A 15633-nucleotide genomic window follows, 5' to 3' on the forward strand; every position below is an offset into this window, starting at 1 on the left:
AATATAGGACCGTGAGTTTGCCTCGCGTCTGCTGGAGCAGGTTTCCAAGCTGGGTGACGGGATAGTTGGAGTTTTGTCTCATGAAAACGAAGAATGCGCTGCCTAGTCTGAGCACGCAGGGAAAGCTTTGCTTTGGCTCAATGGTCTGAAACACATGGGCTCAGAAACTGAACGAGTAGTGGATGGTGGCAAGGAGGTTATGGAGAGACCGACCGAGCTGGCAGCCGGAGCCAGAGCTTCGTCGACTCGAGACGAACGGACTTTAGACATGGCACACTTGAACGCCGAATCACGGTTATTGTTCGGTGGTAAAAGAGTTGGTCTAGGGGCCTAAATTTGAGCCAGCCACCACACCGTGAGGGTGATGAAGACTCCCAGAAAGGAAAATGCAACAAGGTGCTTGGCACCGGTGAACCGAAATTGTCGCTGGCAAAACGGTGCTGGAAGGGGGCAGACGGAGGGCATATACGAGCAGACTCGCGAGCTTTTGAAGCCGCCGAACTTGCATGTTGATATCCGGGGAGGCGCCGCAATTAGAGACACTGGGCAGTCCTATTAAGGAGCTCTGCGTCTGGGCTTGGCTTTTGGGCTGAATTTCTCCAACATTTCCTTTGGCGCCCAAGGGCCCTTACAATCCTGCTGGAGGTAGCTCGATCTAGCGCTAAATGGTACAGTGGGCTAAAGGGCCATACAGGGCCAAAGCCAGGATCAAACATGGACAGCCGTTGTGCAGGGCTGATCCAGCTCGAAAGCGGCAAACGGGACGGTAACCGGAAATCATAGCATAACAAGTGGCACAGTCGTCGTCTAGACGGCGAGGCCGGCCTAGGCCTAGGTGCAGCCTGAGGCTGGCGCCCGTAAAACGATTAGCGAAAGAGTGTTGCGGGACGATTTTTAATGTGGACTGCTACGCTTCTTGAGTGACATTGCAGTCATCAATATGCCCGGATGAATTTCGCCTCAGGTCCCATAAAAGCTGACAATAGCTGTCGATTCTATTCTACTGTGGCAAAGGTATAAAGAAGCTTGCCACAACGCAGTTTTGACTTGCTGACAAGCAGACACGATCCTGTACTTCTTAAGCTGCCAGTGCGTTACCAAACCCCGGCGTCGTGCAGAAACCGAGTGAACGTGCAAGGTGGGGGCTGAGCGAAGCTTGACTGCAAAAATAGGAGTCTATGCATGTCGGAGCAAAGGTCTTATAGCTTGGCACCAGTTGCTTGTCGCTGTCAAGCAGAGGATGATTCGATGCAGCGGTGTGCCCAGGAAGTTGAAGTCATCCTCTGCCTAGCGACTCTTGGCCGTACTTGGTCGTGCACGTTCTTTTGCTACTTTGGGGATAGAACTTCTACTTGGGCCTTTCCCGCCCCCCGGCTCAGACGTGAGACTCACGCCTTCAACCTCACCTCCATGCATCACCCTCGACACCCGCCCCCAATCAGTCTTCTGTGAGCTCGTTCATATGCTCCATGCATTGCTCAGCTCTTGTTCCGTGTGGTTGACTCCGCGCGACTGACAAACTCCGGGCTCGCTGAGTCTCACGACCACAGCGCTCCAACACCGCCCCCCAGGCATATCTGCTCCATATTTGCCTAGACCAGCTAACCGCCAACATGCCACAGCCGTTAGAATAGACTCCATCCTGCCCTCCCCCTGCACAAGAGGTTTTCCAGCCCCCAAAGACGCACTGACTCGGCTTCCAAGAGTCTAAATCTCCACAGTGCTAGGGCTCAAGCCAGCACACCTCAGGCTGCAGCTTTTGGTATCATGTTGTTGCACGGCTGGCCGATCCGGTATGGCGGGTCTCACGGCTGTGCTGTAGTGCTTGACTGAGTCCTCAGCCGGAGCTGCTTTGGTATATATTTCTATCAGAGCCCCCGACCATATTCTTTCCCGCATCTCACCTAGCGAGTTTCTTCCGCCATTGCATGCTGCTCCTTGTTCTATTAATTCCTTTCGTGCTTTCTTTATCATTCATTAAGGGCTCAACCAGCAACCATGCCCGGGCATCTCAACTGGTTCGGCAGCCCGCTGCACGCGGGCGAGCACGCTCATGGCGCGAGCAATGAGAAGTCTCATGGATCTACGCAGTCTGAATCTAACTCGCAAAACCATTCTCCTGTCAAGTTGACTACTACGGACACCGAGCAAATACCTTTCGAACACGAAGATGGCATGCACGAGACGCCTGCTTTCCATCGTCATGCAGAAGCTACCACCGCCGAGCTGTTCTATGATCTTTTCTTCGTCGCTAACTTGACCACCTTCACCGCCAACCTCGAGATCAACGACTCTGAGGGTACGTCCGCCTATGCCATGAGGCCCTTGCCAGCAACTGACAATGCATCTAGCTCTGTCCGCCTACATCGGCTTCTTCTGCCTTCTGTGGTTCACATGGTATCAAACGTCCCTTTACGACGTTCGGTTTGCTGCCGATAGCGTCTTTGAACGATGCTGCAAAGCCCTCCACTTTGGCGTCATGGTCGGATTTGCCGTTATTGGCCCGGACTGGAAGCCAGGCCAGGCCGTCTACAGCTACTCAAAGTTCAAGGCCTTTTCGTACATCCTTATGGTCAGCCGTTTTGTACTCATCTGGCAGTACGGAGTGACACTGTTTTTTACGTGGAGGTATCGTCGCACTCGCCTTCCCCTTCTGATGGTTATGGCCTCTTACTTGGTTGCCGCCATATTGTACGGAGCCCTCTCTACTGCTTTCCCGAAAGACTCCGATACCCCCGCGACAAGCAATGTCTACATTGCCTGGTATGTCATCGCGATCGGAGAAACGCTGCTCACGACCGCTGTCTCCTGCTACTGGAGAGTCATCAGCTTCAAGGGCACTCATTTGGTCCAACGAATGAGTCTGCTGACTCTTATCATCCTAGGCGAAGGCATCATAGTCATCTGCAAAGCCATCTCGTACATCGTTAAGAACGACTATCCCTTCGACTCTAGCGTTACCGGCCAGATTGTCTCATCTATACTCATCATCTACTTCTTATATATGCTCTACTTCGACCGCTTACGGGAGGACCACTTTGGCACCATAAAGCAACAGATCTGGGCCTTTATCCACTTCCCACTCCACATTTCGCTTGTACTCCTCCTCGAAGGAGTCTCCAACTTTGTCACCTGGCGGCAGGCCATAGTGGGGTTAGAGTACCTTGACTCATGGATGAACTATGGACTTAAGGACTTCTTTGAAACCAACCCTGTTGACTACAAGAATGTTACTTTGGCCATCGACTACTACAACAACACCGCTGCCGAGCAGGTCTTCGCATTCGTGCCAAAGGGCACAGATCTCACGGGTCCTAAGCAAACGGTTGAGAAAGCCCTCGAAGCAATGTCCAAGGCCTTCACTCCTAATATGACCGCGACTGGAGCTTGGAACGACGAGGACTTCGTCACGGCGTATGCCGACTACTACTTCACCCTCTTCAACACCAACCTCGAGGCCTTGGCTATCAAGGCTCCGGAAAAGAAGGAAAAAGAGGGCGCCAAGCCGAACCCGGCAGATACACTCGTTGCCTTGTTGAAGGTGTTTGATCTCATATTCGTCTACTTCTTCGTTACCGTAAGTGTCTAGTCCTCTCCATCAACGCATCGCATATATTGACCCATTTTGCATAGGCCGGCCTCACGCTAATAGTTATGGGAACCCTCGCCTTCCTCTCCGAAAAGCCAAAGACCATCGGCGCCTACTTCCGCAACGGCATGTATTTCACCGTCGGTCTTGCGCTGTGCCTCCTGTCGCTCCTGAAGTTTACGGCCGCCGAAGGCAAGTACGAGTATTCGCCATGGGTCCTGCCTACACTCACACTCAGCTTCTTCGCTGTTGTCGTCATCAATTACATCAAGCGCAAGCCGAAGGCATATGAGCACTAGAAGGTGGCAATACTGGGAGCTCTATACTTGGAAAAGGAAAGAGAGGAAGAGTCGGAGAAGAGAGGGAGCTGAAGCGAGAAGGGGGTTTGGCGTGCTATCTATACCGGGGAAGGAAAATGATTGTTTTGGCATTGAGCGTATTGAGCAAAGACCTTGTAATGTTTTCCGGGGCGCGATTTCAGCCAGTCTGCATTTACACATCTGTTCTCATATGAGAAAGTTATTCGGGGAATTTGAAATATGGCGTCTGCATTCATCTCGTTTCTATTCTCCTCGTGGGCACGTTCTTGCAAACGTCGCACTCGCATCAGATTTTGAGCCTTACGATGATCAGGTCCGGTTGAGTAGTGACTTTACAGGTTTTCTTTTCGCTTCTATTCTAACACATTTATATACACAAAAGATTTGAACCTATCCCAGTCTAACAATTGTTTTTAAGTTGAGCGCTGTGTAGCTGTCCTCTCCGGGATCTGTTCGGTATCTTCCGCTCGCCTAACATCTGCACCAGGCCTATTCGCCGGCTACTCCCTACCAGTGCCATTCGCAGCAGTTTCACCAGCGTGCTGCTCTGTCTCATTCCGATTGAGCTTGGTGTTCACGAAGAACGTAAGCAGCCCGATGTCGTACGCTGCCTTCATGGATCCGGCAACCACGAATGCGATCCAGAAGTGGTCGTGGCCTGCCAGAACTCCAGTAATCACCGGACCCACACTCTGCGAAAGGGTCTTGCTCACATTCACGATTCCCATGACGGCCGTCCTTTCATTCGGCAGTACCACGGCTGACAGGAACGCAGATCGCGGCGCTTGATCCATCGAGCTCAGGGATGCCCGGGCGACAAGAAGACAAATGGTCAGCGCGAGCGAGTTCGGGACCGGGAAGAGCGCCAAGAAGATCGCGGAGGGAAGGTGGGTGAAGACCATAGTCTTCACGAGGCCGATTCGTTTGGAGATTGACGAGGCGAAGATATTGCCCACGGCGGAGAAGATCCAGGTCGCGGACATGATGCTGCTGAGCTTTGTTTTTGGGAGGTGGAATTTCCGGTCCATGTAGAAGTTGATTAGGGAGAAGGGGACCATGCCGCTAGCCATGGAGTCGATGGAGAAGAGGGCGCAGAGGCGGAGGAGGATCCAGCGGCTTTTCAAGGAGATGTGGGCGAATGGGTTGCGGCTGCTCTTCTCGGCAGGTCGTGGGGTCTCTCCGTTCTGGATAGGTTGTTGGGTGCTTTCGTTGCCTAACAGTGGTTCCGTTTCGTCGTCTTCGGGTACAATCTGCGCTGGTTCCTGGGATTCGTTGCGTTTGTCTGTCTCGCATTTCTTGCTGAGGAAGAGTACCAAGACCCCCTTCAAGAAGCCCAGTCCGGCGTATACCCAGAAGACAATTCGGTAGGCGTCCACGTCCGTCCAGCCATCTAGAGCTCGGAAATGGTCCACAGCACCACCTCCCACCAACACACCTGCCGAAGTCCCAAACACGGCAAACACCACGTACCAGGCAAATACGTCTGATCGCTTGCTTGCCTCCACTAGATGGGCCATGGTTGATTCCTCCACGGCTCGGAAGGGCCCGATCTCCCCTCCACTAGGGCTGATAACGCCAACTATGGCCGCAAGTAAGAGGAGCCAGTATCTGCCCGTGGAAGCGAAGATGACGCCGGAGAAGGCCATCATGAGAGCACCAAGCAGCAGGATATTTCGGCGGCCCAATTTATCAGCCACGATAGTGAGTAGAAGGCTAATCAAGACGTCGCCGAGGAGAGTGAGAGTCATGAACAGCCCTATCCGGGAGTCTGAGATGTGGAGAGCTTCAAAGTACAGGGCTAAGACGAAAGCAGCGGCTCCATAGGCGAACATGCGCACGGCCCGGGCGAGGATGAGAATGTGGGTGTCCTTTCCAGCGGAAACCAGCGACTTGAGGCCGAACTCTTCTGCTATCCAGTGGCCCGCCTTGGAGAGTTTGTTTGCGGTTGGGGAAGACATTCTGAAGGACGATCACTGAATGGCTCACAGTACGGCTCACAGTACCGGCAGCTCTGGCATTTCAGGTGCGTTCGAATAGAATAGAAAAGGGCGGCGAGCAGTATTGAGGCTCGTCAAGCAATGCAGAAAGCCTGTGCCCTTTATTTGATGGTGTTGAGAGTCTACCAGGCGTCGGGAAGCCAATCACGTTCTCGCCGGAGACGCGTCAGCGGGTTTGAGATGCGAGTATTAGGAGCAGGGTCGATAGTCAGACAACAACTCTCACACTTGTGAAGGACGAAGAGATCAAACATCAGGTATATGTTCACGGCTTAGCATGGCGCAGCAAGGCAGTATATACAATGCAGGTGCCTGGCAGGATTTGCGATCGACCACACCGTCATGCCGGCCCTGGCTTTGAAACTCGAGAGTAACTGCAAGTAGCCTAGAGCGTTATCTATTTCGGTGGCAGACGCGAAGAGTGTCTGTTCCCCTACAACCTCCGTCCACTCATCATCAAGATGCCTTCAACTTCTGTCCTCTATCAGTCATCATATGTCAAGGATGAACATCGGTTCAATCAGGGTGCTCTTTGCGACACGACCGACAATTCACATTCAAATTGCATCAAGAAGACTACAGGGTCGAGGAACAATGCATACACAACATCTACAGTATCCTATCCGTCGAGAGCCTGAACAACCTGAGCCCAGTCACTATCAGTGTAGGCGCCGGGGACGCTCTCGCCATCCCAAAGGCTCGCAAGAACAACACGGTCCGATTGCTCCCCTTCCCACGGCTGGCGACCATGCTGCGCAATGATATTGTCATAGACAAGCACATCGCCCTTCTGCCATTTGTGGAGCACTCGGATTTCGTCTGTAAGCTTGGCGAGGTGCTCTAGGTACTTCTCTGGAATGGGCGTGCCGTCGCCGAACTGCTGCAACACGTTCTTCCTAGCCGCGTTGGCTTGGGCATTCTTCCAGTATGCCGCCAGGCCCGTGAAGATAGTAGGCAGCTGTGTTTCGGGCTGGGTCCGAATGGCAGGTAGCCTGTGCGTCAAAATGACGCCGCCGTCATCGGTCCATTCCCACGTCGTATGTTTCCCTCTTCCATATCGCGCAATCTGAGCCTCGATCTTGGCCCGTTTGGTGGCTTCGTCGTCACCCTCCTGGATCTCTTTTCCAAATGCCTGCTTCAAGGTCGAATTGCCTTCATACTGTTTCTCGATTTTATAGACCACTTTGCTAAGGATACCCTTCTCAGCGAGCTCGGTGATAAACTCTGGAATCTCCTGTTGCGCGCGGTGGAATAGCTCCAACGAAGATGAGATGGGTGTCTCGCCTCCTTTTGCTGGTGCCTTGTGGCTATAGAAGAAGATGTATTCCGGGGCGTGTGGGACCTGTGGCGACTCGTTGTGGTTGTATATCAGCACATCCTTGGGAGCCTCGTTGGCAGGCGCCACATTCGGAGCGAGCAACGGCCTGTTCACAACGATTCCAATGATCTCGTGCGGCTTGTATCCAAATGCATGGGCGAATTTGCTGAAGTCGTCAGCGTTGTGGATTGGCAGCCCGCGAAACAGCAGCGTTCCGTGACGAGCCAGCTTATTGGTGAGGATTCCATCCTGCGCCTGCAGAGCCTTTATAGTGTCGACGACTGTCTCGAGGCTGACTTCTGCATTATCGTGCGTGGATGGGCGCAACGCTAGTGGTATGACCGTGCCACTCGGATGCGGAGCGGCCAGTGTTCTTTGATTGCTCGATGGGAGGTCGAACGGCTCGAATACTAACGACGGCGATGGAGCACCGTCTAGTTTGAGCGAATGGATATCAGGCTGCGCTACAGAGGTCGTCATGGTTGTGTCAAGAGAGTATTTCGTTCGGAGCAGATGTGTATGCGTTCATGTGTCAATTAGGATCTCGCAGCTATAAGTACAGCGCCGAAGCGGGGATGGTGTTCCCCCAGAAGCGTTGCCCTGTCTCGATACTCGCTTACATGATAGGTATTCTCTCATCCGTGCTAAGATCACGAAATTCGCACGATCGTCCTGTACAACCAGCCACCAAGAACTAGAGCTCCTATCTCGCTGTTTCGCTACTAGGTAGTCCTATCGGAGCTATCGCAGGATTGCTCCCTCGTCTTCCTGCGCCCAGCCATGCTAACTTGTTGAATGTTGATTATGACCTCGGCGTGTAGGATCACAGCATCCGAACCCAGCACGTCGCCTGAGAGCTTTTTGCTGCCCCCATCTTGTACGAACTAAACATCTTGCGTGCTTACTACAAAAGATGTGCAACACAAACGTTTGACTCACGCATGGCCATACATAAGGATCCGTCAATTCGGAGACGCGAATTTATCCACACTATCTTGTTGCGGGTTAGTTCCATCGGAGCTATTGGAGGAATGCTACCTGTTCGTTGGATAGCATCATAGCATTCAGACCTGGCACGTCGCCTGGAAGACTTTTGCTGCCCCTATCTTGTGTATCATGGAACGACCTCGAAGGCTTGCGTGCTTACTAGGGAAAGATGTGCAACACCGACGATTGACTCGTGCAAGGCCATACATACGGACCCATGCACCCACACTATCCTGTTTACTACATCCTTGACCTGGGCATCTGTGGTAAGAACCAGCCATCTCCCACGCCCTGGGCGGATCTACCATTCCATATATCGTTTTCACTATTTAAAGCCTGTGCCCATTCTCGTTTTCTCCCCAAAACTTCAGTGGTTCCATTTCTTCGTATCGAAGCTACGTTGAGCCATCTACCTTAATACCATGTCGAGCCTAGGGAAGGATGAGTCTAGAGTTGGAAAGCAGGAGCTCGACGGGAATTCGCCACAGCTGGCTACCGCAGATGAAGCCGTCTCACCAGGGGCTAAACGCTTTTTCTACCGCAGCACACTCTTTCAAATCCTCGTTGTCGGTATCTGTGCCTTTTCTGCGCCCGGTATCTGGAGTGCCATGAATGGCCTCGGTGTAGGCGGCTCCCAAAGTCCAAACCTTGTCAATGCAGCCAACGCCCTCCTATACGCCTTCATGACAGTGACCTGCTTTGCAGGCCCATGGATGACCAACCTCATTGGATTCCGCTGGACTTTGGCCATTGGCTCTCTTGGATACCCTCTTTACTCGGCCGGCCTTTATGTTAACAACCGCTTCGGCCCCACGTGGTTTGTGTACGTTGGTTCGACGGCCTGCGGAATCAGTGCTGGCTTCTTCTGGAGCGTTGAGGGTGCCATTGCCACGGGATACCCCGAGCAGCACAAACGAGGTCGCTACATTGCCACCTGGTTCACATTCCGCAACTTCGGAAACATCATCGGAGGCGCCATCTCACTCGCCCTGAATCACAAGAGGAACCATCGCGGCAAAGTCGGCTACCAGACCTATCTCGGCTTCATTGCCATCCAGTGCCTCGGGTTCCTCTTCGGCCTGCTCCTTTCCAACCCAGAAAAGGTGCAGCGTGATGACGGTACCCGCATCGAAGCGCCTCGCGGCATCGTCTGGCGCACAGAAGCAAAGGAGATGTGGCGACTGATAAGGAGCAAACCCATCCTCCTGCTGACACCGCTCTTCTGGTACTTTGGCTGGATCCAGGCGTACCCCGGCACATATCTCGCAACCTACTTCACCGTCCGCTCCCGCGCCCTCGGCAGCTTCCTGTCTGCAGTGGTCGCCACCTTCGCTACCTGGATCGGTGGTGCGCTCGTGGACCTTCCGTGGACGAAGAAACGGCAAACCCGCGCCGTCGCTACCTGGGCTCTCATTGCCGCGCTGAACAGCGCAACCTGGATCTGGGCCGTCATCATCCAGAACGAATACCGGCACACGAAGCCAGTGCTGGATTGGGGTGTGCAGAGTTCATTTGGGAGGGGTTTCGGACTGTATTTGTTCGAGCGCATCAGCCTTGGGATGGTGGAGAACTTCATCTATTGGTGCATTGGGAATCTTTCCGACTCTCCGGGGGATCAGATCCGGTATAGCTCCTTGCTGAGGGGCATTGAGACGGCTGGTGTCGCTGTGGGCTTTGGTGTGCAAGCTGTGCCGACGGTACTGATTGCCACCGCAAGTATAAATTGCGGCCTCTGGTTCTTTGCGCTGCCGTTTAGCTATTATGCTACGCTGCAAGTGGTGAAGAAGTTCAATCAGCTTGATAAGACACGCGAGGAAGCAGTGGAGGGAAGTGAAGGAATAGTCACTAGGTAGATGGCTGAGAGCGATCTTTTCAAGATTGTGCACTCATAGATGGGTAAGCATCATTAGATTAACGCACATATAGAGCTATGATATACGAATCACTTCTCATTACTCAATTTGGCGCCCATCTCGCTGCACATCAGTATCATCTTAGCTGCTCTTCAGCAAAGACTTCTGCCAACTGAGAATCGCCTCCGTCGTCTCTTCCGGTGCTTCCTCTGCTGCAAAATGTCCAATCCCATCGCCCAACCCACGATCCGTTATCTTCACGCCCTCCCCAACCCAATCTATCCACTCTTTCTTAACATCAAACCTCCTCCCTATGTGCTCCGCCCCATAGATCAGCAGAACAGGCACCTGTAACTTCCTCCCCGCCTTCTGATCCTCTTTTTGCACGTCAACGTCCACCCCCGCACCAGCTTCATAGTCCTGGCACGTCGCCCGAATCACGCTCTCACGGAGGAAAGAGTCAGCATAAACTTTATACGAATCACCCTCTTTCATTCTCGCCAAGCCCTTCGGGGTGTTCCCCACCCAACGCCCAATCATATCAACGCAAAACTTATCGCCGCCGTACGCAGTGATCATCTTGGTCGCGAGCTCGACGTTAGCGAGGAAGGGCCAGTGGAAGAAGCCCGCGTTTTCGTGCGGGTTGCCAGCGCCGGCCCATTGGGTGCTTGTGGGGACCTGGTGGGAGAGTTAGTGGGGCAGGTTCTAGGAGGGGGTGCACCTGGGAAGGTTGGGGTGGGGCTGACGAACGATGTCGATGAGGGTGACGCCGAGGATACGGATGTCGGGGGCGCCGGAGACGCCGAGGCGGTGGGCGATTCGGGCACCGCGGTCGTGGCCGATGAGCATGACTGGGATGGTATCGTCTTTGCTGGAGTTTTCGGATTGCTCTTTGAGGACTGAGTGGAGTGCGGATAGGACTGCGAGGCCGACGGAGAGCTTGTCGTGCGCAGTTGGGGCCTCGCTGTTGCCATAGCCTGGTAGGTCTGGGATGAAGAGTGGTGCTGATTTGGGAAGCAAAGGTATCATCTACATTTCCTATCAGAATAGTCATGGACGGAGAGGTGAATATGGTTATGCTCACGTGACGCCATCTGCTCTATTGATTAGCAAGGCCGAGATTGGATAGAGAGGGCTAGGTGACAAACATATAAGCTGACTGAGGATATCCATGGAGAAGAACCAACGCAGGATTGGTAGCTGAGATGTGTTCGAGGCCCCGGCTGTACGTGCAGACAGCGGGATTATTTACGTGGCTTTTGCGGAGGCCATTGTGGGTCATGAATTGGTCTTGGATCTCCATTTTTGTGTTTTGGGTGTGAAAGACTGGAATAGCTTTTCAAGGGAAACGTGTATGTCTTTAAGGCCAGCTGTTTTGGTTTCTAAGCAAGTCGTCAGGTCTCCGCCCTATGTTGACTGGAAGAGGAAATGGTGAGGCGGCGTCGGGATGACGCCCACTCGACCGGCTTTAGTCGAGATGTACCCTGCTAATCATACACGTGATTCATGATCTGGGCTTTCTACGAAACATTCTCTAATTACAGGACTTCTTTGTGTCCGGTGACCAAGCGCTAAAATCAAGCCACAAAATTACCGTATAGGGTAGTATTTCCGGACGCCTTTAAGGGTGAATAGCAGCCTCCTAGCCAATTGATCTTCAAGCTAGTTCAACATTAGCCCAGAAAAGGCGGTTTACCGGGGTCACTCAGTTTTCGCGCTAGGTCACCGGACGCAAAGAGATCCTGTAATCAACGCGTTTGAGATTCATCTATGTGGGGAAGTGAGCCGTACATCTTGGGAAATACGTGGCAGGTAAGGTGTAGAATACCAAGGATCAGGTTAGCGTCTATACCCCTTTGGGAACCATTTTATCACATATCGGAAGTGTTAGCATTGTCACTGGAGGAAACAGCGTTTTGAACTTACTCTATCACGACGCTGGCAGTGCCTAACTCTGGGTGATACTTGCCAAAGATGGACCTATACCTTTGTAGGAGCGACCTGCAGTCGTCTAACACTTATACCTTCTTCCGAGTGGCGCGCAGCTACAGCAGACAGCATCTTTGCATTGATATTATTTCTCGTGCACATCGCAACAGCACCTTCTCCACGCAGGTGCAGACTTTCTCTCCAACCTCTCAAATCCGCCAGCTCAGTTTCACGACAAGATGTGCGTCTGTGGCCTCCGCGCCCAGATTATAGGTATACCACATTTCGGCCTACTTGCAAGACCTCCCGCTGACATCCCCAGCCAACGCTAAAGAACTCGCACCATCCGACGACCACCCGATCGAGGTCTGCACCAAGCGCTATCTCGCTACGCCGGTTGGCCACCACCACCATCCTTTGGTGATGCCGACCTACTACTTCCAGGCCTTGGTTTTCCAGATCAGGCCCGATGGCAAGAGGACGGGAATTGCATGGAGTCGCCCTGTGCGGGGTGAGATTGCCAGCATTGTTTAATCCTCTTTCGCATAGGGATAACTGGCTGACGACCTCAAGGCAACACGGAGTCGGCGCTGATGGATTTATGCAATCGACTCGAGGATGTGATCGACTTGCCGATCCCTCAATCTCAGCTTTCTTGATATTTTCGGGAGTCTCTGGGACGGCCATGCTGAGGATATTGAGTGGCAGAACTCTAATGGGGACGAGGCGGCTGGAAGGTCGTCGTTTCGAATTCTTGTTGCTTTAGTATTCCTTTTCTCTTGTTCTGATCGTTCGATTTCCTTACATCCTCGACGATGACGCTTCGTCGACACTAATATATTAATCCATTGGCCTTTCACTACCACTGCTTGAGGAGCCTCGAAATGATGTCTAGTAGTAACTGTAATATCCTTGTGGTATGAGAGTGAGGACGTGATTTAGCACAGGCTCATTAGTAAGCTTGAAGACGCCGTCAGGGTTAGCCGATCGAAGTTAACAGATATTTCGAATCATGGACTCCCTGACTCACATCTCTTTCACATACTTGAAAGTGGAATGGAACACTCTTGAAGCCGGCAAGGAAGCACGTAGAGACACGTATCTGCACTCAAGAAACCACGAAGAAAGTTCGAGTAGAATCTGTTGATTTTCTGGAGTCGAGAAGGTTTAGCTGCATTGTGAGAGACTTCCAAATGTCTTTCTGTCGCCAGTGTCGGGGCCCTTCTTGTCTAGCAGCTTACCTAGCAACTTCATGGATGCGTCTCCTCATGCCGCTCGAATGACTAGCTTCCTTACTCTCATCAACACGACAGGTTTTAGCCCCACATCTGATATTGTTCCCATTCCTGCGTTCCTGGCTCTCATCCATCGAGACACCTTCGCTAGTTTTGGTTCCAATACGTATACTCCAGTAGCTAAGACCGTACACAGCCGAAATTTGAAATTCAGGTGAGCTCTGTTGATTGCCTGGATCAGTCTGCGACGTCTCGTGCTAGTGCTTTACGCGACAGATTTTCGAGTCGTAGGAGTTTCTGCCTGCCATAGAGCAGTCCAAGCAGATACCAGTGTAAGACATCTCAATTGCTTTGATTTCCTCTTTGAGAGTATGCACCAAAGAAGCGCTCTGAGAAACGGCGAAACAGCTATTAGAGGAATAATCGCATTCGCAATTATCCTCGTTGGTTGCTGTGAGGCTGTCTAACTTCTGAAAAATCTCAGAGCTGCTATAGCGGCTCACGCCCTCTAGAAGAGGCCATAAGTCGACTTTAGCAAGGCTGAAAAAGTATTCAGAGACAAGTTCGCGAACGCAATGATGTGAGGTGGCTTTGCTTCCCTTCAAAATAGGAGTTATCCCGTTGATGATGGCGTTGACTAGTCGTTGGCGTCGTTCTGCTCTGTTCTCTTCAATGTCATCTTTCAAAGTAAGGTTAGTACGCGATGAACGGATGGCAATGGGCATGGCTGGGAACAACTTACCAACAATTCGTGTAGGAAGCGAGTCTTGCCCCGCGCAGGCAATCTCAAAGTTGACTTTGCTCTCTCGATCCTTTACGAGAGTCTCGGTAAGCTGGAAGAAGATCATTGGTAGTTCGAGACGGTACGCGATGAACAGTAGCTTTTCGGAACCGGGTTCCCGCGTGCGTGGAAGTAGTTCGCGCGCCCAAAGAACACTCCAGGGCTGGATTGCTGAGACACAGTCGTATTTATCGCACAAGATCGTGAGCTCGGCTAGAAGATCAACCGTGAGGGTTTTAGGTACGTCTTGGTTCCTTATATGACAGATCTGGCAGAGAATGGTCATCGACTCGCTGTGGTCTTCTCGCAGGAAGACCACGCGTGGGGACGCAGATGATAGATTCTGGCCCTCCGCAAAGCCGTGGTTGAACATCGCGTCAAAAACAGGCGACGCAAGAGTCAAGACCTTAGAAGAGACACGAAGTCGCGTCAACGGTTGACCGATGCCGCCTAGTTCGAAGATGACGTCGCCGCGTTTGTCGAGGACGACTTCGATCGTCTCCGGCGGATTGTCGTCGGTCTCTTTCGGGCTGTCCATCCCGACGGTTGTTGATGAGGGCGCCAAGTCTGCGGAGGCTTCGAGGAGAACGCGTTGATGTTCGGTGGGTGATGTGTAGAAGAAAGAAAGAAAACGGCGGGAATGCTCAGGTTGGCCCCAGCGCGCGCTGTGCAAAGACGGAGGTGAACGTCACCACCGAGAGACGCCTCGGGGCTTGTGCCAAGACTACTGATGGGCCGGGGTGAATTAAACCGTTGTAGATGGTTGTCTTGAGAGGGGCCGTTTGATGTGGCCTAGCGAGTTTACCGTTTCTCACAGTATTGAGCTCACATCCCGTTCACATCTTTGGAAGCAAAGACCAGGTGTGCGGTGACTCATATCCTGGCAGTGCGGTTGCAATGGCTTTGAAGCTGCCAGCTCTCCGATGAAGTGAGATTCAGCAACTACAGTCATAGCGAGCATGAGGCGAGATAGTACTCTACCAACGGATTGATACAGGGTCCTCTCGCGACGACGGGACGGGCAAGCGAGAACACGGAAACAAAGCCCCAGGAGGCATAGACTCGGATACAGTAGTTCTCGGAGAATCTCATTTACTACCTCGATACCCTTGACCGTCAGGCCCGTTACATCATTAAGGCCATATGCGCTCCATGTATCGGGAAGCTCCAAAACGCAGCACAATACCATATCCTAGGTCTCCATTGGTGCAACATCACTCATCAATCCTTTCTCGTCAACTCTTGTAGCATCTCCCGGGTAGCGCCTAAGCTCTTCGAGTCGCTGTAGATGGCAGCGATGAGACTGGAATCAATGGTTGGGTATTCGCGCTGCAGGATCGCTTGGTTCTCATCGTCCTCGCTCTGCGGCGCTGATGCCTCGAACGACTGCAGGTATTCCACCTGTTCCGAGCGCTCTTGTCCCTGTGGTAGGAGATCTGTATCGCTTCGTCGTGGCGGCTGCCCCGGTGGGTTGGAGTATTGCTGCTGAGATGGCTGATTGGATGCCATGATCGCGTGTGCGGAAGGATGCGGCGCGGCGCAGAGGATATGGATGGGCTACGTTGGGGCCGGGGTGGTGCACGATCAGATCCTCGGTTTGCTTGAGAATAGGATGCTTGGATTG

General features: G+C 52.6%; 6 protein-coding genes across 6 annotated transcripts; 2 read left to right on the forward strand and 4 right to left on the reverse strand.

Annotated features, from left to right (window-relative positions):
- Positions 1 to 2175: 2175 nt before the first annotated feature.
- Positions 2176 to 4314, forward strand: BDZ99DRAFT_440879 (uncharacterized protein; the record flags this gene model as incomplete). The annotated part of the gene is made up of 3 exons (XM_033717735.1): positions 2176 to 2299; positions 2352 to 3577; positions 3634 to 4314. The coding sequence occupies 3 exons, from the start codon at positions 2176 to 2178 to the stop codon at positions 3886 to 3888; spliced, it is 1605 nt and encodes a 534-aa protein (XP_033578852.1). The 3' UTR covers positions 3889 to 4314.
- Positions 4125 to 6124, reverse strand: BDZ99DRAFT_461847 (MFS general substrate transporter). Its single transcript, XM_033719708.1, has one exon. The coding sequence runs from the start codon at positions 5865 to 5867 to the stop codon at positions 4410 to 4412; it is 1458 nt and encodes a 485-aa protein (XP_033578853.1). The 5' UTR covers positions 5868 to 6124; the 3' UTR covers positions 4125 to 4409.
- Positions 6125 to 6429: 305 nt separating this feature from the next.
- Positions 6430 to 7776, reverse strand: BDZ99DRAFT_461848 (Clavaminate synthase-like protein). Its single transcript, XM_033719709.1, has one exon. The coding sequence runs from the start codon at positions 7702 to 7704 to the stop codon at positions 6526 to 6528; it is 1179 nt and encodes a 392-aa protein (XP_033578854.1). The 5' UTR covers positions 7705 to 7776; the 3' UTR covers positions 6430 to 6525.
- Positions 7777 to 8428: 652 nt separating this feature from the next.
- On the forward strand, positions 8429 to 10064 carry BDZ99DRAFT_508124 (MFS general substrate transporter; the record flags this gene model as incomplete). The annotated part of the gene is made up of 2 exons (XM_033724304.1): positions 8429 to 8477; positions 8731 to 10064. The coding sequence occupies 2 exons, from the start codon at positions 8429 to 8431 to the stop codon at positions 10062 to 10064; spliced, it is 1383 nt and encodes a 460-aa protein (XP_033578855.1).
- A 37-nt stretch (positions 10065 to 10101) lies between these two features.
- Positions 10102 to 11484, reverse strand: BDZ99DRAFT_497518 (alpha/beta-hydrolase). The gene is made up of 4 exons (XM_033723521.1): positions 11213 to 11484; positions 11149 to 11158; positions 10815 to 11093; positions 10102 to 10742 (listed from the first exon to the last, which is right to left on the reverse strand). Exons 1-4 carry the CDS (start codon positions 11365 to 11367, stop codon positions 10206 to 10208), a joined length of 981 nt encoding a protein of 326 aa, XP_033578856.1. The 5' UTR covers positions 11368 to 11484; the 3' UTR covers positions 10102 to 10205.
- A 1622-nt stretch (positions 11485 to 13106) lies between these two features.
- On the reverse strand, positions 13107 to 14683 carry BDZ99DRAFT_282566 (uncharacterized protein). Its single transcript, XM_033714012.1, has 2 exons — positions 13971 to 14683; positions 13107 to 13907 (listed from the first exon to the last, which is right to left on the reverse strand). Exons 1-2 carry the CDS (start codon positions 14545 to 14547, stop codon positions 13486 to 13488), a joined length of 999 nt encoding a protein of 332 aa, XP_033578857.1. The 5' UTR covers positions 14548 to 14683; the 3' UTR covers positions 13107 to 13485.
- Between the last annotated feature and the right edge of the window lie 950 nt (positions 14684 to 15633).

The sequence above is a fragment of the Mytilinidion resinicola genome, assembly GCF_010093595.1.
Source record: "Mytilinidion resinicola strain CBS 304.34 unplaced genomic scaffold BDZ99scaffold_7, whole genome shotgun sequence".
NCBI classification, from domain to species: Eukaryota; Fungi; Ascomycota; class Dothideomycetes; order Mytilinidiales; family Mytilinidiaceae; genus Mytilinidion; species Mytilinidion resinicola.

Coding starts and splice junctions, on each gene's coding strand:
- BDZ99DRAFT_461847 (XM_033719708.1), bottom strand. CDS start 5,867: ATGTCTTCCCCAACCGCAAACAAACTCTCCAAGGCGGGCCACTGGATA.
- BDZ99DRAFT_461848 (XM_033719709.1), bottom strand. CDS start 7,704: ATGACGACCTCTGTAGCGCAGCCTGATATCCATTCGCTCAAACTAGAC.
- BDZ99DRAFT_497518 (XM_033723521.1), bottom strand. CDS start 11,367: ATGGAGATCCAAGACCAATTCATGACCCACAATGGCCTCCGCAAAAGC. Junction 10,743..10,814: donor GCGTCACCCTCATCGACATC/GTTCGTCAGCCC, acceptor CTCTCCCACCAG/GTCCCCACAAGCACCCAATG.
- BDZ99DRAFT_282566 (XM_033714012.1), bottom strand. CDS start 14,547: ATGGACAGCCCGAAAGAGACCGACGACAATCCGCCGGAGACGATCGAA. Junction 13,908..13,970: donor GCTTCCTACACGAATTGTTG/GTAAGTTGTTCC, acceptor TTACTTTGAAAG/ATGACATTGAAGAGAACAGA.